Source organism: Sorex araneus, chromosome 5 (genome assembly GCF_027595985.1).
Source record: "Sorex araneus isolate mSorAra2 chromosome 5, mSorAra2.pri, whole genome shotgun sequence".
NCBI classification, from domain to species: Eukaryota; Metazoa; Chordata; class Mammalia; order Eulipotyphla; family Soricidae; genus Sorex; species Sorex araneus.
In genome coordinates, this window is record NC_073306.1 from 120,272,235 (window position 1) to 120,298,496 (window position 26,262).

General features: G+C 44.5%; 1 protein-coding gene across 2 annotated transcripts; it reads right to left on the reverse strand.

The window, feature by feature from the left end:
- Positions 1-1,760: 1,760 nt before the first annotated feature.
- Positions 1,761-26,262, reverse strand: DSN1 (DSN1 component of MIS12 kinetochore complex). Of its 2 annotated transcripts, XM_055139373.1 has the most exons (12): positions 26,061-26,262; positions 25,810-25,882; positions 23,803-23,853; positions 23,261-23,575; positions 18,993-19,066; positions 16,943-17,015; positions 14,037-14,124; positions 9,891-9,950; positions 9,055-9,129; positions 6,140-6,281; positions 4,706-4,793; positions 1,761-3,095 (listed from the first exon to the last, which is right to left on the reverse strand). In XM_055139373.1, exons 3-12 carry the CDS (start codon positions 23,834-23,836, stop codon positions 3,031-3,033), a joined length of 1,014 nt encoding a protein of 337 aa, XP_054995348.1. In that variant the 5' UTR covers positions 23,837-23,853; positions 25,810-25,882; positions 26,061-26,262; the 3' UTR covers positions 1,761-3,030. The 2 variants fall into 2 exon arrangements, with proteins under 2 accessions (XP_054995348.1, XP_054995350.1); XM_055139375.1 differs by lacking the exons at positions 25,810-25,882; positions 26,061-26,262 and adding an exon at positions 24,554-25,300.

Here is a 26,262-nt window from a genome sequence, read left to right on the forward strand (position 1 = left end):
GTAACAACTCTCAAAATGGAGACATTACTGGTGCCCGCTTGAGCAAATCTACGAACAACAGGACAGTGCTACAGTGCTCTATTTAGCTGTTGAAGATAAGTTAAAAAAATTTCCCCCCTGGTGGAGGGAAGTTGACACTGGGAGCAGGATGGGTGATGGATCATGTCTAAAACCCAACTATGAATAAAGTTGTAAAAAGAAAAAATTGAGTTTAAGAAACTTTTACTGAACAAAAAAATGGAACATGTAATATATTAAATGTGGAAAGTACAATCATCACCTTTGGAGATAGGTGACTTTATCAGATAAGAAAATTGATGGCTCAAGATGAAAATTCACTTCAAATTCTATGTTTTTTCCCCCTTTGATTTTTGGGCCATATCTGACCATGCTCAGGAATTACTCCTGGCTCTGTACTCAGGGATCACTCCTGGCAGGACTTGTGGAACCAATATAGGAATGCCAGGGATTGATCCCAGTTGTGTGCAAGGCAAGTGCCTACCCACTATACTATGGGTCCTGCTCCTTTATGATTTTTTTCTTTTATATTGCTTGATTACCTGTTTATTCTCTTTTGTTGTTGTTTGTTATTTGGGGTCACACACAGCAATGCTCAATCTTCTGATCACCAAGGAATGCAGCAGGTTATACCACCTGCCTTGTAAGCCTAAGCCCAGGTATTCAACACCTGCACCACTACATCTATTGCTGCTATGATCCCCTGGGACTTATCAAGTGAGTAACCTTTAGTGAACAACAAAATGCATGCAGCACAGCAACCAAGTGTGTGACCTCTGGACATTGCAAAATTGGCTACTCTGAAACAAAGGGGAAAATAGTCAAAATATCCAATATCCATCTCCCTCCTTTTTTTTGGAGGTGCTCAAGGAACCATGTAATACCTTGGGATCAAACAGGGGTCAGCTGCATGTAAGGCAGCATCAAGGCCGGCAAACTCCCCAGCCCAAAATCCCCATTTGTCCTACAGCCATACCACCCTGAACACACCTGATTTCGTCCAAAATCTCCATTTGTCAAAAAATAAAGCAAAATGCATATGATCACTTTTATGTCTCAGGTGGCTCTCCCACTGGCACTCAACATAACAATTTCTTAGTATCCCAGAATGCTTCCCTCCTTCCTTCATTGAAAATTCTTTTCTTTTTACTGCAAATACTTGCCCTATGTAACTCTTTCATCATTCCCAAATCAACTAAAGTATCACTTCTATAATTACATCTTCTTGTCCCATGTTTAATAGACTGTATCAAGTATTCTAGTTCTTTTCTCTTCCCAATTAGCACATGTTCCATAAATATAATAAAGAATTGATAGAGGTCAAGGCCAGAAAGTACAGCGGGGTAATTCACTTGACTGCAGCCAACCTGGGTTAGATTCCCGGCATATGGTCCCATGAGCCCTACCAGGAGTGATCCCTGGGCAATGAGCCAGAAGTAAATCCTAAGAAAGATGTGTGGCTCAAGAAACAAACAAAAAAATAGGAATGAAAGTCAAAGCAAGGAGATAACACCTCTCAATAACTTGTAAACTAAGGGTCAAAATTTAAGATAGGGTGCTGAGGTAACAGCTCATGGGGGTAATGCAAAGCCTGGTTTCAGTTCCCAGCAATGTCCATCCCCAGAGCACCTCCAAGAGTAACACCCCTCCCCTAGCAGTGTCCATGAGGAACAGCCCTAGAATGAAATAGTTTTCCCTATTAAGAGGAACAGAGAATAAGTGACATTAACAATCAATGAACTGGTACTTTTATTGGTAATTAGTGCTAAGGCATATGGCCTCAATACTGCTTACTTCCATACACTGGTCTTTTAATTTTTATTTTTTGGGCCACACCCAACAATGCACAGGGGTTATTCCTGGCTCATGAACTCAGGAATTACTCCTGGCGGTGCTCAGGGGACCATATGGGATGCTGGGAATCAAACCCAGGTTGGCCATGTGCAAGGCAAACGCCCTACCTGCTGTGCTATCACTCCAGCCCCTGGTCTTTTAATTTTTCTTTTTTTTTTTTTTTTTGGTTTTGGGGTCACACCTGGCAATGCACAGGGGTTACTCCTGGCTCTGCACTCAGGAATTACTCCTGGCGGTGCTCAGGGGACCATATGGGATGCTGGGATTTGAACCCGGGTCGGCCGCGTGCAAGGCAAACGCCCTACCCGCTATGCTATCACCCCAGCCCGGTCTTTTAATTTTTCTAATACACTCAAGTTATACAAAAATACAAGGAAGAACTTTTGATCATGTGCAATTTTATGATGTAGGCTATTAAGAAATACAGAGAGCAACGAAAGGAGTCCCTTTCTATAATCTAGAATGTAGGAGAACACAGAAAATGAGTAGTACATTTCCTTCGATGTGGATATTTTAAATGAAATATGTATAAACATAACACAAACAATGCTCAAACTTCTCTATCTAAAATCACCTTCTGAGTCACATTAGTAAAGCAGTTTTTGTTTCTGTAGTACTTAGGACAGACTCCTGACTCTGTGCTCGGGGACCACTCCTGGCAGTGCTCAAGGGACCACATGGGGTATTGAGGATTAAATTCAGATCTGGCATGCAAGGCAAGAGCCTTATCTGCTGGACTGTCCCTCCAGCCCCAAGAAAATCAGTTTTATTCCTTTACAATTGGAAACTAGTTTGACTCCTATCTGGATTTGGTCTTCATAGACTGAAATCATATTCCCAAGATGAAGATCACAGACTAAGAAGGATGTTAAAAAGAATAAGCAAATAAATTTGAATGTTATTCCTAAACAGTTTTAAGTATTTTGCACATTTTTGGAAAGTGTCTCTGTGCAACATTCTTTTCAATGCATAAATTCCATCACTGTTAGAAAATTACTGACGGAGTCCACAGTTAGTCAGTTATTCCTTAAGATAATGGCAGGAATCATCAGCTCACTGCTACAGGGATGACATTCCAGTCCCATTCCTGGCATCTAGTAGCAGAAAAGATGCATGAAGTGACCAATAAGATCCAGGGCAATGTATCACAAAGAGTTTTTATAGCTGAAGCTTGAGCAATTTTCGAGCTGGTGAGGAATCTAATTGTTGTGTGCTTCTCTTCCCTGCAGAACAAAGAAGTTAAAAAAATTAATTAAATTCAAATAATATTTATTAAAAACTTACTGCATTAACATTGCCAGACACTGAAGAGCATAGTAGTGATAAGTAAGAGTCTTTGTCCTCAAGGAAATAGCAGTCTGGTAGGAAAGTGAGCTGCAAGTACAATATAGTGGGATATAAAGGTAGATGGAACAAATAACTTAGGAATGAAGGAGGTCAGGAAAAACGCTGAAGATGAAATATCAGTGTCCTTTAGCAACTTCTGAAGAATGAACAGAGAAAATGAATGAGGAAAATGGCTTAAAAAGTTGGAAAAGGTTCTCTGCAGATCCCTAATACCACACACAGTCCCGCAAGTTACCACCAAGAGTAACTGGTGCAAGCAACACCAGGAGCAGAGCCAGTAGAGCCAGGAGTAGCCCTTAGCATTGCCAGGTGTGGCCCAAATACTAAAAACAAAACAACAATAACAAAAAAACACAAAACACAAAGAGAGCAGGGATAGGGTGGGGGGAAAGGAAGGAAAAATATATATATTTTTTTCTTTTGGACCATACCCAATTGTGCTCAGGGGTCATTTCTGGCTTTGCACGCAGAGGTCACTCCTGGTAGGATCAGGAGATGACATGAGATGCCAGGAATTAAACTCGGATTGGCAAATGCCCTATCCACCCTACCCACTGTACTATTGCTCTGGCCCCAACAAAGGATATTTCTTGAAATTATATTCACTAAACAACAGAGAGGCTCTTGCCTGCCCTGGATGTCCTCCCAGGGGCCCCTCGGAGGGGATGGGTTCCAGCTTCCTTCCCTGCCCTGAGCAGAGCTCTCGGTGGCCGAAGACCTCCGGAACCTAGCCACAGCCATGCTCAAGGTCCCTCTCCACATGTTCAGACGAGCCTCACGCGTGAAGGTACCGGCAGAGGAACCCAGGTGTGTGGGACCCAGGGCTGAGATCTCCAAGCCTGCTCAGATCGGGACTGGGCCTCTGCCCAGATTTCCCATTTTCCAGTAGCTAGGCGGTCACACCCAGGGACTGCCCCCAGCACGTGTAATCCCATCCACGGCCAGCCAGCATCCAGAGACTTAAAAGCAAGCTGCTTTGCAGCCGAGGGATATCTTATAGCCCACTTCTCCTTTGGGAGAACCTGGCAAACTACCAGGAGTTTCCTGCCCACATGGAGAGTCTTGCAAGGTCCCCATGGTGTATTAATATGTCAAAACCAGTAACAAGCTGGGTCTCATTCTCCTGACCCTGAAAGAGCCTCCAATGCAGCATCACTGGGAAGGACGAGTAAAGAGAGGCTTCTAAAATCTCAGGGCTAGGACAAATGGAGACGTTACTGAGACCACTCGAGAAATTCGACGATCAACAGGATAATGATGATGATGATAATGAAACAACATGCTAACAACAATAAGCTTAATTCTTAGCTTATTGTGCTTCTGTGGTATATACATCTAGAAATTTCCCATCAACTCCAGAGTACCCAAAGATTATAAGTACTGTGAAGGAAAAAGGAAGTCACCTTATACAGGTTTTACACTGAGATCATATATCTGAAGGACAAGCAGATATCAAACATCCCAATTCCCCATAAAAGAGGCTTACCAAGCTGTACTGACAGCTTCTGGAGGCACTGAGTGCTTTCATCCATAAAGGCATGCAGCTGCTTCATGGATCCCTGCAGTTCATCCATCTGCAGAGAAAGGAGCAATGAACTAGAAGGATCCAGGACTTCTTTGAGGTTCCTTAAACATAGGCATCACCTACTCAGGAATTTTACTTCTACTATTATTCCAACTTAAAATACTTAGACCAGACATTCCTTTCTGCTCCTCTAAACCCACACCCATGTAGGCATTCTGCTGCTGCCCTAGCAGGCCAACCTGTATAGCCTCTATGCGTAGGATCCCATGATGTTAAGCTTCTAGAGGAACACAAGTAGGAGGAAGCTGAATGAGCTTAGGGTACTTTTGTCCAACTCTGCTCTGGGTTGAGTTAGAAATGTCTCTCAAACTAAAGTTTGAGATGCTCCATGCAGCCAGCTGTGACTTTCTCCCACCAGCAGAGTCCAGAGTAACTGCACCTCTCCTTCACTTTCAGGCCTATGGATAGAGAGCTCAACTTTCTTCTCTGAGCTCCAGCATTTTTTCACTAACTAATGTTTCTCCCATACCTCCCCCTTTACGTTATGCATAACCATTTTGTACCTAAACTCTTCTGGTATGACCCTCTACCAAGTGTCATCTGCCTCTTGTTGGTACTGAGATAGACACCCTGTTTTCCCAAATGTCCCCATGACTTGTTATTTCTTGCACCTAGAAGCCTTCAACATTCTTTAAACAACCTGTGCCTTTCCTGCGTATTCTCTCCATATCCTGACCCACTCCACCTTCCCATCTCTTAGCTGTTGTGATGCTCAGAGACTGCATACTTGGCGCAGCTCTCACTAAAGATGACACATTTATTGAGGTTCTGGGGTTCAAATAGCAGTGCTGCTGGAATCAATCACCACCTTTGCGATCTCACTTGAGCAAAGCAGGTGCTCCACCACTGAGTGTAATCCTTCTGTGCTTGCCTGTATTATTAGCATGAAGCACATACAGTGTTTTCTATTGTCTCTTCTATAATTCCCCAGATAGAACTGAATGTACTTAGCTTATTCTCCAGGTCTTTTTGTTTGTTTGTTTTGTTTTTGGGCAAACCTGCCTGTGCTTGGGGGACTATATAGGAACCCATGTTGGCCACTTGCAAGGCAGGCGCCCCGCCTGCTGTACTATCACTCCAGCCTCTGCATCTTTTGTTGTTTTGTGCTGAGTTGAGTTGTTTGTTTTCAACCTACACCTCAGCTGCGCTCAGAGTCTCCTGCCAGCGAGTACACAGTGCAGTCCTGCTGGGGATTGAACCTCAGACCTCCCACAAGCAAAGCACGTACTCCAACCCTCTGGGCTATTTCCCCTGCCTCTCTCCGGGTTTTTAATTCTTAAGATCAACAACGTACCAACGTGTGATAATTCAACACCCAAAAATGAGCCAACTCACCACCAACTCCACACAATCAAAAATTTCACTCTGATTCTGCAATATTTTCTGGTAATCAGGTTTTGTATTAAGGACTTCACTCTGGGAAGACCCAAGATACATTGTAGGCTCTACCTCAACTTCAGTTTTGGTTTCAGTTGATCTAAGTAAAACAAAATGAACAAATGAGAAGAGCCTCAAAAAATGTTCTAATCATTTTGTGGGAAAAACAGGAAAGATTACCTTAGAGGTAAAAAACTTCTAGAAAACTTTATTAACCTAAACAACTATTCTTCCACAATATGGGCTGGAGTAATAGTATAACAGGGAGAACACTTGCCTTGCACACAGCCAAACCAGATTCAAGCCCAGTACCCCATATAGTCCCTCGAGCCTCACTAGGAGTGGTCTGAGCAAAGCCCAGCGGCATATCACCCAAAAGTCAAAACTAAAAGAGTTATTCTTCCACAATAATGTAAGTGTAGGTTCTCTCAACAAGAGATTCTGAAAAAACTATCAAATAATAAATATTTCATACCACTGAATTCCAAAATATGCTAGAAGCTTCATGTCCATTGATTCCATCTAGAAATTAGATCCATTTACAAAGATGAACTCTGAACTTGACTTCTGGTTATTTTTTTTTTGGGGGGGGGCCCATAACCAGCAGTAAACTGAAGCTAATTCCTAGTTTTGCACTCAGTGATCACTCCTGACAGGGCTCAGAAAACCACATGGGAGCACACCAGATTGAATGGGATATAACACAGAAGCCAATCAATGTCGACTAACAAAAACATTAACACAGAAGGCTTTCAACTAGTAAAACCTCAGACAAGGACTTAAAGTCCCTATGATGAGATACAAATTTTTTTCTATGGAAATAATCTTTTGATCATTCTGTTAGCCATTTAATGGTAACAAGCAATATAAAATAAATTACTGTGGGCTTGCTACGGGGTCAGGTTTGGGGATGGTTGGAAAAATAGAGACAGTGGTGGACAGAAGATGATAGTGGTGGTGGGACTGGTGTTGGAATATTAACTGTCTGTCATCAATACTCCATCACTAAACTGCAGTGTTTACATAAAGTGGGGGGAAAAATCAGAAGACCACATAGGTCAACCCCAGAATCAAACCCAGGTCACCTACAAGCAAGGCAAGTGCCATGCTCACTGTACTATTGCTCCAGCTCAGGACTCTGAACCTGGGGTTTGAGCAAAGCCAAGGCTTGTTATCCTGAAGCCAGTCTCAATCTTTGAATAAAATACAAGGAAAATAGCCGACTGTGACCCAAATGCAAAACCAAAAAACAAAAGCCAAAAAAAAAAATAATAAAAGAAGAATTCTGGTCCACTTCAATTATCTAAAATAATCTAGTACTCGATGGAATGCATGCTTCTCAGCTATTTAAAGATAGGAAATCTTTGGCCTTTCTGACAATAAGAATAGAATTTGTGACGATTATGCTAAGTCAGAAAATGAAAGAACAATCACCGGAGGGCTTCACTCACATGTGGGATATAAATAAAGAAAACTGACAAAACCCAACAAAAATAACTCTTAAGACTCTGAGATAGTTATCAGAGGGGAAGAATCTGACGGAGAGAAAAGGTCATTTGATACTGAGAATGGAGCTCAAACTCTGAGGCTGTGCTCCATGAGACATATATACATTGCTTTTATGTATGTGTTTATGTATGTATGTATTTGGGGTCTTTAGCTCACACCTGGTGGATCTCGGGTAATATTTTCTTTCTTTCTTTCTTTTTTTTTTTTTTTTTTTGCTTTTTGGGTCACACCTGGCGATGCACAGGGGTTATTCCTGGTTCTGCACTCAGGAATTACTCCTGGCAGTGCTCAGGGGACCATATGGGATACTGGGAATTGAAACGGGTAATATTTTCTGTGCTCAGGGGATCGTGTGGTGCTGAGGATTAAACTGGTACGCTGTATGCAGGCAAACACCATAATCCCTGTACTCTCTCTCTAATTCAGAATTTTTGTGTTTTGGGGCCACACTTGGAAGTTCTCAGGGCTTATTCCCAGCTCTATCCTCAGGGATCACACCTAACAGATTCAAATGACCATATCAGGAATCAAACTAGGGTCAATCACGTACAAGACAAGTGCCCTACTCACTGTACTATCTCTCTGGCCCTGAGCTAAGGTATTTATAATTGTATTTCTAGCAAAAATTCTTTTTTGAGGAAATAAGCTTAAAATCATTCACATAAATGTTCAACTAAATAAAAATCTAGCTTTCCCTACTTTCCCTGCCCACCACCCCCAATTCTTTATACCTTACACTAGAACCCAACACAAATGCCCTCTCTCCATGAACACTTTCCATCAATCCCTTTCATGTCCGGGCATCTCCAGAAAAGCCATGACAGGAACTGTTTGAGCACCTGAAACTGACATCTCTTGCCCACTGTTCCTGGTCCTGTCCCAGGTTGCTGGTTCAGGACAGAGTTCTGCCTGTCTCCCATATGATGTAGTATAATAACAGCCAAAGACACAAAATAGAGGCAATTCTGTTCTGACTAAAAATAGTGACACCAACTCTCTCTCCCGTCCAGTCATTCTTCATTTATAAAGCATAAATCCATCCTTCACAGAACTTTGACGACCTGACTAATCCATGAGAAAGAAGTCCTCATTCCCTTTGTGCTAAGAAAAAGCAATTCAGGGGCTGGAGCGATAGCACAGTGGGTAGGGCGTTTGCCTTGCACGCGGCCGACCCGGGTTCGAATCCCAGCATCCCATATGGTCCCCTGAGCATGGCCAGGGGTAATTCCTGAGTGCAGAGCCAGGAGTAACCCCTGTGCATCGCCAGGTGTGACCCAAAAAGGAAAAAAAAAAAAAAAAGCAAAAGCAATTCAAATACAACTCCACAAGTTCAAGAGTTTCCTATTTCCAGTGATAAATCTGACCTGGATATTATCTCTTCAGCTTCCTTTTGGTAACGCAACAATAGCTGATCCCAAGTCTGTTGTTCCAAAGAAAACCTATAGAATCAGGGGGAAAAAAGTTAATTTTCTATCATCTCATTCTGAATCACTCATGGCAATAACAGGTATTAAATAAAAATACAAGATCTTAGGATGTGAGTATCAATATCATTAAAGCATGAGTTAGCCTGACGGATAACATAGAATGTTAATTTTGTCAAAATGAGTTATTAAAATACGATTAACATCCCATGCCCTAGAAAGCATTCTGTGGAACTGGCCATCAAGAAAACAAACATAAGAAGTGCCAACATTCAATTTTTCAACTCCTAGTGTTCACAAACTGGTACTGACATTCTGTTGTTTGTTTGGGGCCATACCTAGCAGTGCTCAAGGCTTATTCCTGGCTCTGTACTTAAGGATCACGCCTGGAAGGGCAAAGAGGATCCTCTGGGGTGCCAGGGATAGACCCAGGTCAACCATGCAAGGCTGAACCTTCCCCCTGAAGTATCTCTCCAGATCCTGGTATTAATATTTCCAACAAGATGTTTATTGATGGTTTTGTCAGGCTTAACAGATGAATTTACATTTCTTTTCTTTTTTTTTTTTTTTGCTTTTTGGGTCACACCCAGCGATGCTCAGGGGTTACTCCTGGTTCTGCACTCAGGAATTACTCCTGGCAGTGCTTGGGGGACCATATGGGATGCCGGGGATCGAACCCGGGTCGGCCGCGTGCAAGGCAAACGCCCTACCCGCTGTGCTATCGCTCCGGCCCCCTGAACTTACATTTCTGCCAAAAGTTTACTCACTTCACTTACTTTGTTATATATTCCTTCATCTCAGACACTGATGACTCAAGAGACAAATCTGGAACTTTTCTGTAATACAAATAGAAGTCAGAGCTTAACACAACTCTTTTAAGAAGCACTTAATTTCAATATGATACCTTATGAAATATTAGTATTAAACCTTTTGGTGAGTGAGGGATTGACCACACCCAACTGTACTTAGGGCTTAGTCCTGGCGCTGCACTCAATGATCACACCTGGCAGGACTGGGACTGAAACTGGGTCAGTTGTATGTAAACCTCACTATATTGTTTCTCTGGCCCCCAAAATATTTATTCTTGGACTCTCATTTTTCCCCTAGATAACACTTCATTTTCTTTCCTTTCCTTTCCTTTTCCCTTCCCTTCCCTTTCCTTTCCCTCCCCCCTTCCTTTCCCCTCCCTCCTTTCCTTTCTTCTCTCATTCCTTCCTCTTTTGCCCTGGATAACATTTTCTTCCCTGCCTCCCTCCCTCCTTCCCTCCCTTTCCACCCAGCAGTGCTCGGGTATTACTCCTAGTTCTGTACTCTGGAATTACTCCTGGTGGTGATCACAGGACCATATCGGATACCAGGGATCAAACTCAGGTCAGCAGCGTGCAAGACAAGTGCCTTACCCGCTGTACTATCACTTTAGCCCAATTAGTTAACACTAAGTTGTCTCTTTACATTCTCTTTCTTTGGGCTGGAGCGATAGCCGACCAGGGTTCGATTCTTCCGTCCCTCTCGGAGAGCCCAGCAAGCTACCAAGAGAATCCCACCTGCATGGTAGAGCCTGGCAAGCTACCCGTGGTGTATTCGATATGCCAAAAACAGTAACAACGAGTCTCACAATGGGGACATTACTGGTGCCCACACAAGCAATCGATGAGCAACGGGATGACAGTGATACAGTGATTCTCTTTCCTTATCAATTTCATTCTATCACATTAACACTTCTTAAATATTCCTCTAATTTTCTTTCCTTACCTAGACATCCCATAGCCCTGTTCTGTTTTTCTATATTAAGTCAACCCTCTTTAACCAGTCACATAAGGCTTGTTCTAGTTCCATTCAGCTCTTCAACTTTTCCTTTGGGGGAGGGGGAGTGGAGGTTGGTAGAGAGGGAGGCTAGGGTCATACCCAACTGTGCTCAGGGATCCCTCCAGAGTATACTCAAGAGACCATATAAAGTATAGAAAATAAAATCAAGGTGAGTCTCATGCAAAGCAAGCACCTAAACTTCTATACTATTTCCTGACCATCATTTTTTGTTTTGTTTGGGGGGATCACATCAAACGGTGCTCAGGGAACCATATGCAGTGCCAGGAATTAAACCCAATTCAGTTGCATGCAAGGCGCCTTACCCACTGTACTATCTTTCCAGACCCATATTGCATTTCTTTTTGGTCTTTGTTGTTTTGTTTTGTGCCATACACAGTGGTATTCAGGGCTTACTCCTGACTCTATACCTAGGATCACTCCTGGCAATCATAGAGAGACCCTATGGGGTACTGGGGATCAAACCCAAGCCAACCCTGTTCAAGGAAAGTTCCCAAAACCCGAGTGCCCTAGAACAGATGACTGGTTGAAGAAACTTTGGTACATCTATACAATGGAATACTATGCAGCTGTTAGAAAAAATGAGGTCATGAAGTTTGCATATAAGTGGATCAGCATGGAAAGTATCATGCTAAGTGAAATGACTCAGAAAGAGAGAGACAGAAATAGAAAGATTGCACTCATCTGTGGAATATAGAATAATAGACTAGGAGTCTAACACCCAAGAATAGTAGAAATAAGTACTAGGAGGTTGACTCCATGGCTAGGAGGCTGGTCTCCAGAGAAGGGAACACCAAGTAAAATGTGGTCGGAGGTCATGCGGGGGAGGGGTGATGAGTGCCAAATGTAGACTAGAGACTGAACACAATGGCCGCTCAACACCTTTATTGCAAACCACAACACCTAATCAGAGAGAGAGAACGAAAGGGAATACCCTGCCATAGTGGCAGTTTGGGGTGGGGGGAGACGGGACTGGGGAGGGTGGGAGGGACGCTGGGTTTACTGGTGGTGGAGAATGGGCACTGGTGAAGGGATGGGTTCTTGAACTTTGTATGGAGGAAACATGAGCACAAAAATGTATAAATCTGTAACTGTACCCTCACGGTGATTCACTAATTTAAAAAAAAAAAAAAAAGGAAAGTTCCCTGCCTGCTGTACTATCTTTCTGGCCCATTATTCTTGTTTTTATTTTATGCTTGTTTGTTTTGGAAGGGGGGTCATCCCACCTGGTGCCCAGGGGTTACTCTTGGCTCTGCACTCAGAAATCACTCCTGGTGATGCTTCAGAAAGCATATGGAATGCTGAAGGAACAAACCGATATAGGCCATGAGCAAGGCAAGCATCCTACCTGCTGTTCTACCTACCGGCCCCAATTCTTTTTACTCTTTAGCAACTGCATTAATCCCACTTAGGCTGGCTTTCAAATACCTCAGGGTTTTCAATCTCCAAACTACTTCTCATACCAATTTTTTGTTCTGTTTTGGTTTTTGGTTTTTTGGGTCACACCCAGTGATGCACAGGGGTTACTCATGGCTCTGCACTCAGGAATTACTCTTGGCGGTGCTCGGGGGACCATATGGGATGCTGGGAATCGAACCTGGGTCGGCCGCGTGCAAGGCAAACGCCCTATTGCTCCAACCCCTACTCATACCAATTTTTTCTTTTTACAGGGGCCACAAACCAGCAGAGCTCAGGGGACCATGTGGTTCCAGGGTTTGAATTTATAACCTCACACACCCCACCTAAGCCACACCCTTTGCCTGTTCATATCACTTTTTAGTTTCTTACTCTCCCACTAATCAAAACCATTAACACCTTAAGGCCTAGTAATCCTTTTACATAGCATCTTAATCCTAAACTGAAGCCATCTGTGATTATGTTATATTTACACCAAAGGCTCAACTCGGCTGGGTGATTAATTCTAAAGGAAAAGAAGCAGATACTGAAGATCTATTAACTATGTCACCTTTCATTTTTCTACCAAGGCCTCTGATACATTTTTAGCTGATTTGCAGCAGCCTTTGGCTTAAAAATCTGCATTAGTAATGCATAGGGATATAACGCTATCTAAAACAATTTTCATGTTCTGAAAAGCAATGTGATTTCTAAGGATCTATGGAAAAATCAGAATTTGTGAAGTCAAAATTCAAATATTCAAGGGGCTAGAGCGATAGCACAGTGGGTAGGGCATTTGCCTTGCATGCAGCCGACCCAGGTTCGATTCCCAGCATCCCATATGGTCTTTTGAGCACCGCCAGGAGTAATTCCTGAGTGCATGAGCCAGGAGTAACCCCTGAGCATCACTGGGTGTGACCCAAAAAGCAAAAAAAAAAAAAATTCAAATATTCAAGACATTAACTCAACTAATATGGTTTGTTGGTGGGCAGAAGATTGGGGAAGAGGATCGAGCCCAGCCCCTATAAAGGAACTAGACGTATGCAGGTGGTATTGAAAATTTCTCTTAGTAACATTCTCATTATAATGTTTTGCAGGGGGGAGCTCACCAGGCCCTGGTCAGCTACATACATACAAGGCAAATGCCCTATCTGCTGTACTACCACTGCCATTGCTCTTTTATTCTTTCTTGTCAACATTTAAAGAATATTGGCTGGTTTCAAATTTACATGACTAGTAAAGGTCTGAAGAACATATTTTCTCACATCTTCCCATGGCTGGTTTTGTTTCAACCTTCCAATCTTTATAGGTCTTTGTCTAAAATCCTTATTTTCTATATACTTATCAATTTAAAAAAATACATATATATGTACATAGATATAAGATACTCCCTCTCGGAGAGCTCAGCAAGCTACCGAAGAGTATCCTGCCTGCACAGCAGAGCCTGGCAAGCTACCCGTGGCGTATTCTATATGCCAAAAACAGTAACAAGTCTCACAATGGAGACGTTACTGGTGCACGCTCGAGCAAATCGATGAACGGGACAACAGTGCTACATATAAGAGACTATTAATTTATTTTGTTCTCTCCAGTATTGAAAAGAGTCTAATCAAAGATGCTGTACAGAAATGTTTGCTTAGTAAATGACTATTGAAAAAAGACTATTCATTTATAATTTAGAATATAAAGGGAACAGTTCTTACCCTTCTGAATCTTCAAAACATTTTTGTAGAGTCCCATCATTTTCCAAGCTGTCTATAAAATGTTTCAATTCTTCAGAAATAGAGGATACTAGAAAATAAAATTGTTATAAAATAATGAAAAAAATTTCAAAGCAAGCCAATGACAAAGATATAATACTTAAGGTAGTCTTAATTCTATAGTCTAGTGTTCTCTATAATATTTTGGTCTTTCATTCATTCAAAAAAGTGCCATAGGGGCTGGAGTGATAGCACAGAGGGTAGGGCGTCTGCCCTGGAATGCAGCCGACCTGGGTTTGATTCCCAGCATCCCATATGGTCCCCCAAACACCGCCAGGAGTAATTCCTGAGTGCATGAGCCAGGAGTGACCCCTGTGCATCGCCAGGTATGACCCAAAAAGAAAAAAAAAAAAAAGCCAAAAAAGTGCCATAAATTTGTAGAAAGGAAGAATCATGCAGGAACTAATAGCACCTGTCTTGCAAACACAGGCCAGGAGCTCAGACCCCCCCTGATGTTCCACATGTACTGAGTAGAATCTTGGTAGCCCCACTGTTTGTGATCCTTGGTGCGACAAGCAATTTCTGGCTGCCCCTTAGCCAGTGTTTGTGACAACACCAAAAGTGTGACAGCACCAAAAGCGTGACACCTGTGCTGCCACAAATAAAATGTGTTAGCACCACAGCTAAGAAGGGCAACCTCTAGCAAACATGATCTTGCTCACCACAGCAACCTCCAGAGACACCCACACAACCATAACTTGTATGCCTCAACTTACAGTATAACTTGTATGCCTCAACTTACAGTATGACCCCTGGCAAACACATGTGAAAGCACAAAAGGAATGCAAACCTCAGCAAACACTGCAGCTCACAGTGCAAGGACTACAGCCTGTGCTATGATCCCTGGTAAGCACAACTAAAAAGAAACTGCATGAGCACTACAGCCTGACATGTGTGCAAGTCCCATCATCTCGGTAACATGGATAACCACAATGAAGGAGAGGGGAAAGCAGGAGGGACTAGAAAATAAGTAACGGGGATTTTACCTATTTCCTTTGGACAAACAGAAATACAATGGAAGAAATCCCTCTTTATGACACACAACACACACACACACACACACACACACACACACCGCATGAAACACACCTCCAGGGAAGGAAACATATCCCGTTTGTGTTCTACCACTAAGCCACATTTCTGGCCCTTTATAACTTCTTTTGGGGCTGGAGATAATACAGGGGTTAAGACTCTTGCCTTCTAGCTGGAGACACAGTACACCAACTAAGGTGCTTGCCTTGCATGCAGTCTATCCCGGTTCAATCCCGAGACTACCATATGTTTCCCTGAACACTGCCAGAAGCAATTCCTGAGCCCAGAGCAATGAATAAACCCTGAGCACTGAACAAAACCCGAAACTCAAAACCAAGTAACTTCTCCTAATCACAGTATTTTGGGGGGTAGGTGGGAGGGTATCCACATTACCCCCACCCCAATAACCTCATGTGGTACCCATAAAACTTAAAATAAAGGAATACCTGCATTAACATTTCATTCCTTTTGATTCCAAGTATCAGACTCAGACATGTCTCTACCACTGCAACATATCCAGCCAGACTTCGTGCTCTTTTTGTACTTTGCTATTGTATTTCTGGGTTATACCTGGCAGAGCTTGGGAACTACCCCTACTGTGGTGCTCAGGGGTTGCTCCCACTGGAGCTCAGACAAACACACAGTGCTGGGGATCAAACCCTGGGTTCAACATATGCAAGCTATATGTTCCAGTCCTTTAAGTTTTTTTCCCAGCCCAGGTATTTCATTCTCTTTGAGAGATTTGAACTGCCTTCACTAGAAAGAACATGTAAGAGAAGATAGGCACCCTGAGAGAGATATACAATGGGTAGGGTACTTGCCTTGCACATAGCTGACCTGAGTTCAATCCCCAGCACCCCATATTGTCCCCCAAGCACCACCAGGAGTGATTCCTGAGCCCTGAGTGCAAACCAGGAGTAACCCCTAAGCATTGTTGGGTGTGGCCCAAGAACAACAAAAACAGACAAAAACCAAAAGAGGAGAAGTCAGGCACCATGAAAGAATGTAATGGAAAATGTTAAAGACAAAGAAGGTGGAGACAAAGAATTATGGGCATAGGTTAAAATAGTCCTGTTTAGATCTGAGAAATCAGAGGTATGGAATTCAGAGGAGAAAGGATATGAAACAGTTATCAAGATAACCCTGGTACATTTACTTGATGATAATCCAATTCTAAGAGAAACATGAGAACAATGGGGGAAGGGGCCAAGGGGATTCAGGTACATTGGTGGTATTAAGGAATGACAGAACTAAATATTCAAACCACAGAAGCAACAACACTGAAATCACAAGACCCAAACTTTTAATCACCAAACTTAAAAGGTGTCTGTCAAGATGGCAGGCTGGGGCTGGGGACTTGGGGGGTGAGCCAGGAGAGGGAACCTGGGAACATGGTGGAGGGAAGTTGACACTGTTGGTAGCATCTGTGATGTAAAACTGTGTGTCAAAAACCCAACTATGAGTAACCTTATGTAGCTCACAGTGCTTTGATAAAATAAAACTTGGAAAAAATAAATTAAGAAAATGTTTAGAAATGTAATAAATATCTTCCACAGGCTTGAGAAGATGGTATATGTGGGTGATAAGAGGGAGAAGCTGAGAAGGGAGCTAGGGTGGGAAGGAGGCCTACTTTTCACTTTTATCCCATCTGAACTAAAAAAACACATATTCAAATGTTCTGAATGCAATCACCTCTCAAAAGAGGAGGGCCAGTTTTGTGAGGCAGTGGCACTTATAAATGGGGAGCCTAGGAATGGTGCATCTATGACCCCTAACATAGCTCAACAGCACCACTTACACACATTTAAGCAACTTACCTTTGGCTCTGAATCTTTCAAGATTGAAGTCCTCATTGTCCTTTAAGAAAGGCTCAAGTTTCTGGGCAGAAAACTAAATTAAAAGAAGCATTTTTAGTATGACAATAAATGTTTTCCAAGTCAGTTCTGAGTTCATATAATATCTGGTGTTTAATAAATGTAAACATAAATAAACATGATCCTTTTTTTGTTTTGGAGCAAATCCTGCCTAGTGTGGAGCTAAAATATCCATGATTTTATTTTAAACTTAGCATTTTTTATATATGGGGAGACTGTAAAAAGGACTGGAACACATGCTGTGCATGTAGGAGGACTGGCTTTGAGCCCTGGTACGATGTGGTCCTATAAGCACTAAGCCAGGAATAAACCAAGTACTGCGAGATATGGCCAAAATTAAAAACAAACAAATTATTTGCATAAACAAATCAGGACAAAACTTTGATTCAGACTATAATATAACTTGATTTTTGATTCTGGGAAAAACTGCTTTCTTGTCTAAATTGGTATCACAATCATCATTATTATACTACACAATTTTTTTTAATTTTTGGGTCATACTTGGCAGTGCTCAGGGCTTGCTCCTGAGCATTGTCAGATGTGGCCCAAAACCAAAAACAACAAAAAGCTTATTAAGAAGTGAGGCGTCAAATATCAATGTAAACTTTAATCTCCACCCACTTTTTTATTTGTTAGTTTTCGGGTTTGACCACACCCACCAATGCTCAAGTTTACTCCTGGCTCTGTACGCAGGGATCACTCCTGGCAGTGCTCAAGGGACTATATGAAGTGTCAGGGATCAAGCCCAGATCAGTTGTGTATAAGGCAAACACCTTGCCCACTATACTATGCTCGGCCCTCCACTTTTGATTTGGTTTGGTTCTGGGACCATACCTGGTGGTGCTGGGGGTGGGGAGGCCTATTCTTGGATTAGTAGCTGAGGAACACTCTGGTGGCACTCAGGGGAACTGGGAGCTCCTGGCTGCAAAACATGCAATCCAGAACACAGAACTCTCTCCCCTAGTCCCTCCCCACTAAACCACCATTAACTGTAGTCCAGGGTGTAAGAAACTAGATTAATTAACTGAATGGACAGCAGCAGCATCGTTATGATTGGTAGAGTCCACCCCCAAAAAAAAACAGCTGCTGAGATTATATCAGGTTTCTAAATTAATTCCAACTAGAGATAAATACCTGCATCTTAACAGAAACATGACATACTACTGACCTCTTTTTAGGACTATCACAGCTACAGTTAAAAAAAAAAAAAACCCACGAGGGACAGTATAGCAGGTAGAGTGTTTGCCTTGTAAGCTGCCAAACTACTTCAATCCCTAACACCACAGAGTTCCCGAGCCATGCCAGGAGTGATTCTTGAGTACAAAGCCAGGAATTAACCCTGAGCATCACAGGATATGAACCAAAAACAAAAAACAAACAATAACAACAACAACAATAAATCAGGGCCAGGCACAGTATAGGAGATAAGATGCTGTGCTCCTGGTTCAAATACCGGGCACCACATATGGTCCCTGAGCACAGAGCCAGGAGTAAGCCCTGAGCACTGCCAGGTGTGGATCAAAAAAATGAAAAGAAAGCTGGAGAGATAGCACAACGGTAAGGCACTTGTCTCGACTAAAGCTGCCCCAGGTTCAATTCCCAGCATCCCATACAGTCCCCTGAGAACTGTCAGGAGTAATTCCTGAGTGAAGAGTCAAGAGTTAATTCCTGGGGCCGGAGCGATAGCACAGCGGGGAGGGCGTTTGCCTTGCACGCGGCCGACCCGGGTTCGATCCCCGGCATCCCATATGGTCCCCCAAGCACTGCCAGGAGTAATTCCAGAGTGCAAAGCCAGGAGTAACCCCTGAGCATCGCTGGGTGTGACCCAAAAAGCAAAAAAAAAAAAAAAAAAAAAAAAAAGAGTTAATTCCTGAGCACCTCCAGGTGTGGCACCAAAAAAGAAAAGAACAGAAAAGGAAAACAATGAAAGAAGGGGAGGATGAGGCATGGGGGATGGAGGTGGGGGAAGGATTCCCAGTCCACAGAATCTCACCTGGAAACTGGAGAGCAGAAGAATACCAAGCCGTTTGCTTTCTGTTAAGTTGACACTGATGGATCTGCTGAGCTCTAACAAAATATCACCATTTAGAAGCATAATTAAACAGTAAGCAAAGTAATAAATAGAAAACGCTCCTACCTTATAACACAATCTGACTTAATGCTGCAAGCCTTTATAATTTAAGGGGAAATTCATATGTATTATTTCTTAACAAGAGGCCATTCCCTGGGCGCCCTCAGACTCTTCCAAAGGGACCACAAGTGGAAACTGTGTAAATGGGAGCTATGGCACTAGACTAGAGGGCCAGCTAGCAGGAGAGGGGACCCAGGAAGGAAACAAGTGTGGAAAGGGGTGATGGTTAGAAAAAGATGGAGAAACCCTATTTATATAATCATACCTAATTTTTCCAGGTTGGCCAAGGAATGATGTTTTTATTTATTTTGCTTTTTGTGTCACACCCAGCGATGCATAGAGGTTACTCCTGGCTCATGCACTCAGGAATTACTCCCGGTGGTGCTGGGGGACCATATGGGATGCTGGGAATCGAACTCAGGTCAGCCTCGTGCAAGGCAAATGCCCTATCCGCTGTGCTATCGCTCCAGCCCCCAAGGAATGATGTTTTATGTTAGCTTTAAGGAGGTATAAGACTATTTGTGTACTGCAGTACAATCTTGTCCTATTAAGCAAGTAGGATGAAGACCTTTATGACACATTCCAGCAACTATGACACTGCATCAAGGGGCCAAGAAGATGGCTCAAAGGGCTGGAACATGCCACAAAGATCCAGATTCCATTCCCAACACCACGTGCCCTACCAAGCACCACATGGAGCACTGGGGCCCTAGGGTTTCCCCTCAATAAGCAAACAATAAACAACACTGTTTAAAATGTGCTTCATTTCAGAGAAGGAAACCAGAATTCAAAGAGATGCCTTGTCTGGTCAAAAATTGGCAGAACTGGGGCCGGAGCAATAGCACAGTGGGTAGGGCGTTTGCCTTGCACGCGGCTGACCCGGGTTCGATTCCCAGCATCCCATATGGTCCCCTGAGCACCGCCGGGAGTAATTCCTGAGTGTAAAGCCAGGAGTAACCCCTGTGCATCGCCGGGTGTGACCCAAAAAGAAAAAAAAAAATTGGCAGAACAGGAATATAAGCCCAAGTCTCACCAAAATCTGTGCTTTTCCTACTAATACCATGTTTCCTCTTAACAAATGACTTAATAACATTAACAAGTAATATTGTCAAACATTTGCTATGTAAAAGTTATTTTCATTATGGAGTCTGATAGCAAGTACAGTGGGTAAGGTGCTTGCTTTGTTTCAATTCCCAGAATTCTATATGGACCCTCAAGCATAGCCAGGAGTGATTCCTGAGCACAGAACCAAGAATAAGCACTAAGCTTTGCTGTGTAGGTCCCAAAAACAAACAAACAAAAATAATAAATTAAAGGTATTTTATTATACGCTACATGTATTTCAATAAAATAGCAGATTCATTTTACAGATAAAGGCACAGAGGCAGAAAAGCTGGGGCCTAGGTTACTTGCACAAGGTCATACCATGAGTGAGCCTAAACTGAATGAGAATTTTATTTTATTATTATCTTTTAGGTTTTTTTTTTTTTTTGAGTCACACCCAGCAGTGCTCAGGGGCTACTTCTGGCTCTGTGGTGAGAGACCATGCAGTGCCAGGGATCAGGAAACCCAAATTTCTGCATGAAAGCACTGCTCAGCTATTGCGCTCTCTCCCCTGCCTCTGAATGAGCATTTTATATGTTGCCATTGAATCCTCAAATGACTACAAAATGTACAGTTTCTGAGCCCAAACAACAGATAGTCTAGCAGGTAGGGTGCCTGCCTTGCACACAGTCTATCTGGGTTCAAACCCTAGCACCCCTATGACTCCCAGAACCCCACCAGGATCAACAGAACCAGGAGTAAGTTCTAAGCACAGCCAAGTGTGGGACAAAAACAAACAAAAATGTAGACATTTTTTTCTACTATCACTTTAGATACATCAATTATATAGCAAAGAGGTTTGTACTGAAAATTATGAGAAACCTATCTTTTTGCCCTCCAGCTTTAGCTTGCTCACTCTGGGTTTTTCATAATACCTGGCTGTACTCAGGGTTGCTTCTGGCTCTACACTCAAGAATCACCCCTGGCAGGCTTGGAGAATCATAGGAGATGCCAGGGATCAAATCTGAATCAGCCACATGAAAGGCAAGTGCCTACCAACTGTAGTATTGATCCCCAGCCCCTCATTTTGTTTTTGAAGTTATGGGTCAGGAGCAATAGTATAGGGGTTTCACTGGCAGATCCTAATTAGATCCCTGGTGCCCTATCTGGTCCCCTAAACACCTCCAAGAGTGACACCTGAGCACTGCCAGGTGTAGCTCCAAAACAGAAATAAAGGGAAGGGAGGGTGAGAGGAAGGGAGAAAGGAAGGAAAGAAGGGAGGAAGGGAGGGAGGGTGGGGGAAGAAAGGAAGGAATGCACAATGGGGGCGGAGAGCAGTTAGGATGGAGAAGGGACCATGGGACCACTATGACAATGATAGTTGGAACTGACAACTCTGTGCAAGAACTGAAAAGAGGTAAAATGCAATACACTGTAACCTTTCAGAAACAGTATTGCAAACCCCAGGGCCTCAAATAAAAAAAGCAAAAAGAAAAGTGTAATAGAGATACTGGGAGTAGGGAGGGAAACTGGGGACACTGGTGAAGGAATAGGCATTCAAACACTGAACAATTAAAAATTATGAACAACTCTAACTTTGTATCTCATGGTGATTCGATAAATTTTTCAAAAACACTAAAAAAAAGTATATGTGGCTGGGGGCTGGAGAGCTAGCTAGCACAGCGGGTAGGGCATTTGCCTTGCACTCAGCCGACCCGGGTTCGATTCCCAGCATCCCATATGGTCCTCTGAGCACCGCCAGGGGTAATTCCTGAGTGCAGAGCCAGGAGTGGCCCCTGTGCATTGCCAGGTGTGACCCAAAAAAGCCAAAAAAAAAAAAAAAAGTATATGTGGCAAGACACCAAAGATAATCAGGAGACAATCAATCTAATCACTGCATAACATGAGTGATATTTTTTCCTTCTTTGCGCGGTGGGGTGGTGGAGGTGGGGAGTGGGCCACATGTGGGAGTACTCGGACTTAGTCCCAGCAGTGCTCAGGGAACCATTATAAATTAATTGTCATGTTAGGAATTAAAATAAGGTCATGCAAAGCAAGCTAATTGCTGTACTATCTCTCTGAGTCAAGAGTGATTTCTATTACACAGAATTTTAGGTCCACATGCTCTAGAACAATAAGCACAATTGTGCCAGCAAATTCTGTACATGAGCACAACTGTGCCTGCAAGTTTTTTCCCCTAATGTCAAGGATCAAACCTAGTATGTGCTCTACCACTCAGCTTATAACCACACTCCCCTCTATACCAGCAATTCTGTGATATGCCTAATGGCTGGGTTTTTTTCTGTTGTTATTCTTGGGCCACACCTAGTGATGTCCAAGAGCTGTGTGATGCCAACAATCAAACCCAGGACTCCCATATGCAAAGCACATATTCCGGCCTTTATCTCTCCAGCCCCATATGGCTGTTTTTACCCAGATTTCCTTCTGGATACATAAGTCACACAGTACCATTAAAATACGGGGTCTGAGCAACAGGACAGCAGATAAGGTATTTGCCTTGCATACAGCCAACCTGGGTTCAATCCCTGGCATCCCATATGGTACCCTAAGCACGGAGCCAGGAGAATTCTTGAGTATAGAGCCAGGAGTAAGCCCTGAGCACAGCAAGCTGTGGTCCCAAAATCAAAATAAATAAAAATAAAATATGGGGCCAGAGAGATAATACAGAGGGCAGGGAGCTTCAGTCTTGCACACAGCTGAGCCTGGGTTGATCCCCAGTACCACATAGGATCCCCTGAGCACAGCCAGGAGTAATCACTCAGAACAGAGCCAGAAGTAAGCCTTGAGTACCACTGGTGTTACCCCAAAACAAACAACAGCACCACCACCAACGGAAAGCCAAGAGGCAAGGAACAATATAAATAGCAATAGTACTAAACACTTCTAGATGCTTTTCATTACTACCTGTCATCTTAGGGTATCTCTTATAGAAGAGGAAAATGAGAGATGAAGTGATTTGCTCAGTCATGCACTAAGTCATGTGTATGCTACTGCGCTCATTCCTCCAGACCTCACTCCCTCTTATCTGAGTGGGACCACCACAAGTTTAGTACATAGCACCCCACCTGTGATGCCCTGATGGAAGGGAGGAAGAGACTTCCGTCGGTTCAAGCCTTTCATACTTGATCGCCGCCAGGACTGCCTCCTGTCTTGTTGAAGGATTTGGGGAGACAAGTGAAGGGATCCACACTGGAGTTTCTCCGGGCGGTTAAGATCACAATGTTCCCCAGCTTTAGGGCTAGCATCAAGGGGAAATCTTCCCTTTGAAGTGCCTTCAGTCATCTCCAATGAGGCAGGCGGTTTACACACTTCCACGGGGTAGGGATTTGATTCCAATTGTTGATCATGAGTCTTAGATGTCACTGGTTCCTCTTCCAGTACTTGTTATAAAAAAGTCAAAATACAGAATCAAACCCACCACAACTAAGTATCTGTATTAAAAAGGCGGAAAGAGAAAATGTATCCCCCAGATCAAGGAAACATGCTAGAAGCATCTCTGCAAATAAGTCAATGTGATTAAAAATCCACCAGGACCTAGGAAAACATTAACTAGAAACCTGAAGTTGATGTGAGAGGTAGAGTGTTCAGACATTTCTACAATACTCACCTTTTACAGTTTCTGACTCTGTCACGGAAGTCATCCTCTGGATAGAAAACCCTGAAAATAGAACAAAGGTAATACTGTAAATATTTCGGCCTCAGTCAAGACTAAGGGGTCTCAAGATCATTAAATAAGCCTTGAGATTTCCAGCTCCTCTGAACTGCCCATTCCAGTCCCCCGAAATCCTTCCAACTTGACAACCCAATCCAAATCCCACCTCACCCACCTTCTCCATGGAAATCAGCTGGGTCAGCACCTTTTATTCTGAACTTTTGTGCAATTTACTGCAATACTCATATCTCCCTTAACCTATCTTCCCAATTACTTTGTGCTGACCCAGCAAATTCCCTAACCCAGTTGACAGCATTATGTGCTAGCCTTCCGACCTAAGAAAAATTACATCATCTTTACTTCTTAACTCTCCAGCTCAAAAGAACTGTCCTTTCTATCTCCAACAGTCTAAGTGATTTCTCCGTTTCCAGGTTACCAGTACTATGCAGGTCTCACAAACTCTACCACCTCTACCCGGATATTAAACACGTGAGTTTTCCTCCATCCAGCATTTGCTCCTATCCAAAGAGCAGCTGTTTGCTGGTATACTCTGCCCTTCTCACCAATTACTTACAACCTCCCAATTCCTGCTCTGCCTTACACACTTCCCATGCCACTTCTGAATTTCTGCACCAGCTGCTACAAAACAGATGCCCCCCGCCGCCCTTTCCCAATTTAGGAGTTTAAATGTGATGCTTTCTGCAACCCTGTTTTGCCACCACAGGCCACTCCACCCCCTGGGTCTCCTGATGACGGATTAAGTCCGATTAGAGGTCTGTGTCCCCAGTGAGACGGAACCGGAATCTTCCAAAGACAGGAGGGCAGGAGCAGTTGTGGAGGCATCGCCACATCTTTCGCGCCGAGTCCTCTCAGGAGAAACCTCTTCTCTGGGAGGGCATAGTGGAGAATCACGACTACAAGTGTGGAGGAGCAAGGCCAAAAGTAGGCACCAGCGGCAGGAGGCCACGGAACTAACGCCCCACACACCTGACATCAGCACAGACACAAGCGGCATACAAGCAGCAGCTCAGGAAGCTCTTATTGCCGGCCAGGGTCTGTGCAGGGATGGAGGGGCGCGAGCGGTAGGACCGCGGGAAAGGTGCTCGCCCGGCACCAGCCCAGCCGAGTTCCATCCCCAGCATCCCCGAAACCCGCCAGGAGTGGTCCCTAAGCACCGCCGCCGGGTGCAGCCCAAACACAAACCAAAGAGATGAGTTTCCCGGTGCAAAAGGGCGGAAGAAGCACCTCAGCATCACCCATTTAGCTCAAGGTGACTATCGCCCCCACCCCCCAGTTCCCTCACTGATTCCACCTGGCACCTAGGAGAAGTCGGTTTCGGAGGGGCGAGGGCCTGACCCCAGCTGGCCAGCGCGGCGGGGGCCCGGCCAGACCCGCCCTCAGCCTCCGACCACCACCCGGCAGCTCGCCCGGGGCGCCCGCGGGAGACCCTCGGGCCCGGCTCTGAGGCGCGGCCCGCCCTCAGGCTTCCTCTCACCCCGGAGCGGGCGGCGGCGCGCTCGGGCCCCTCCACGCAGTCAAGGGGCAGCGGCGGCCGGTCCCGGCTGAGGTGAGCGTCCCCCTGCCAAGAGGCAGGTGCGGGAGTGGGCGGGGCCGCGCCCCGGGACAGGTCCGCGACTTCCGGACTTCACGGAGACCCCCGGCCTGAGGCTCAGTCCCCGGATCTCAAGGCCGCGCTCGCGGGCTCTCTCGTTCCCCCGAGCCTCTGTGGTGGCGCCTCAGGAGTCAAGAGTCCCGCCGGGCGCGCCCTCCGCCATCTGCCGGGAAGCGCCGCCAACCAAATATCTCAACTCCCGCCAACCCCAGGCGCATGCGCGGGGTGTGGCTGCTCCCGCGTGAGCGCATGCGCGCCGGGGGGCCGGCCTCCTGCTAGGCGCATGCGCTCAGCGGGCGTGCCGCGCTTCTGGCAGCCCGGCCCCGCCTGGCTAGGTTCCAGCCACTTACCTCATCTTGCTAAGGGCCCCGCCCGGGACCGTCCCCTTCTGCATCTGCCACGCTGTCCTCTCTCCCTCTGCGTCTGTGGCCGGAAAAACAGCTATCAGTCATCATCTGAGGCCTCGTCCCTGCAGTTAGACTGAAGTTTCCCCTTAGTTATCTTCTTAACTGCAACAAGCTCAGGGGGATAGTACTGCAGGCCAGGCGCTGGCTGGGTCCCGCCCCCTTTGCTCTGCTCCCCACAAAAGAATAAAACCCACCTGAAGGGGGACCCGACTCTCCCACGGAGAATATCTCACGGCCTCTCCCACTGCGGCTGGAGCACTGTGTGCAGTTTGCTCGGCTACCGGGCTGCTCCTTTCCCCTTCTGTGACCAAACGTTTATTCAATTCAGCAACACAGCGTGGCAGTCTCTTTGTTGCCCGCCGGCTCCCCCAACTGTCTGCAGCTCCACGGCCCCCT

Excerpts from the sequence above, each read along its gene's own strand:
- DSN1 (XM_055139373.1), bottom strand. The coding sequence starts at position 23,836 with ATGACTTCCGTGACAGAGTCAGAAACTGTAAAAG. Across the intron at positions 17,016-18,992 it reads TTCTGCTCTCCAGTTTCCAG|TTTTCTGCCCAGAAACTTGA; the intron begins GTGAGATTCTGT and ends CTTTTAATTTAG. Across the intron at positions 14,125-16,942 it reads TGAAAGATTCAGAGCCAAAG|TATCCTCTATTTCTGAAGAA; the intron begins GTAAGTTGCTTA and ends TTTATTTTCTAG.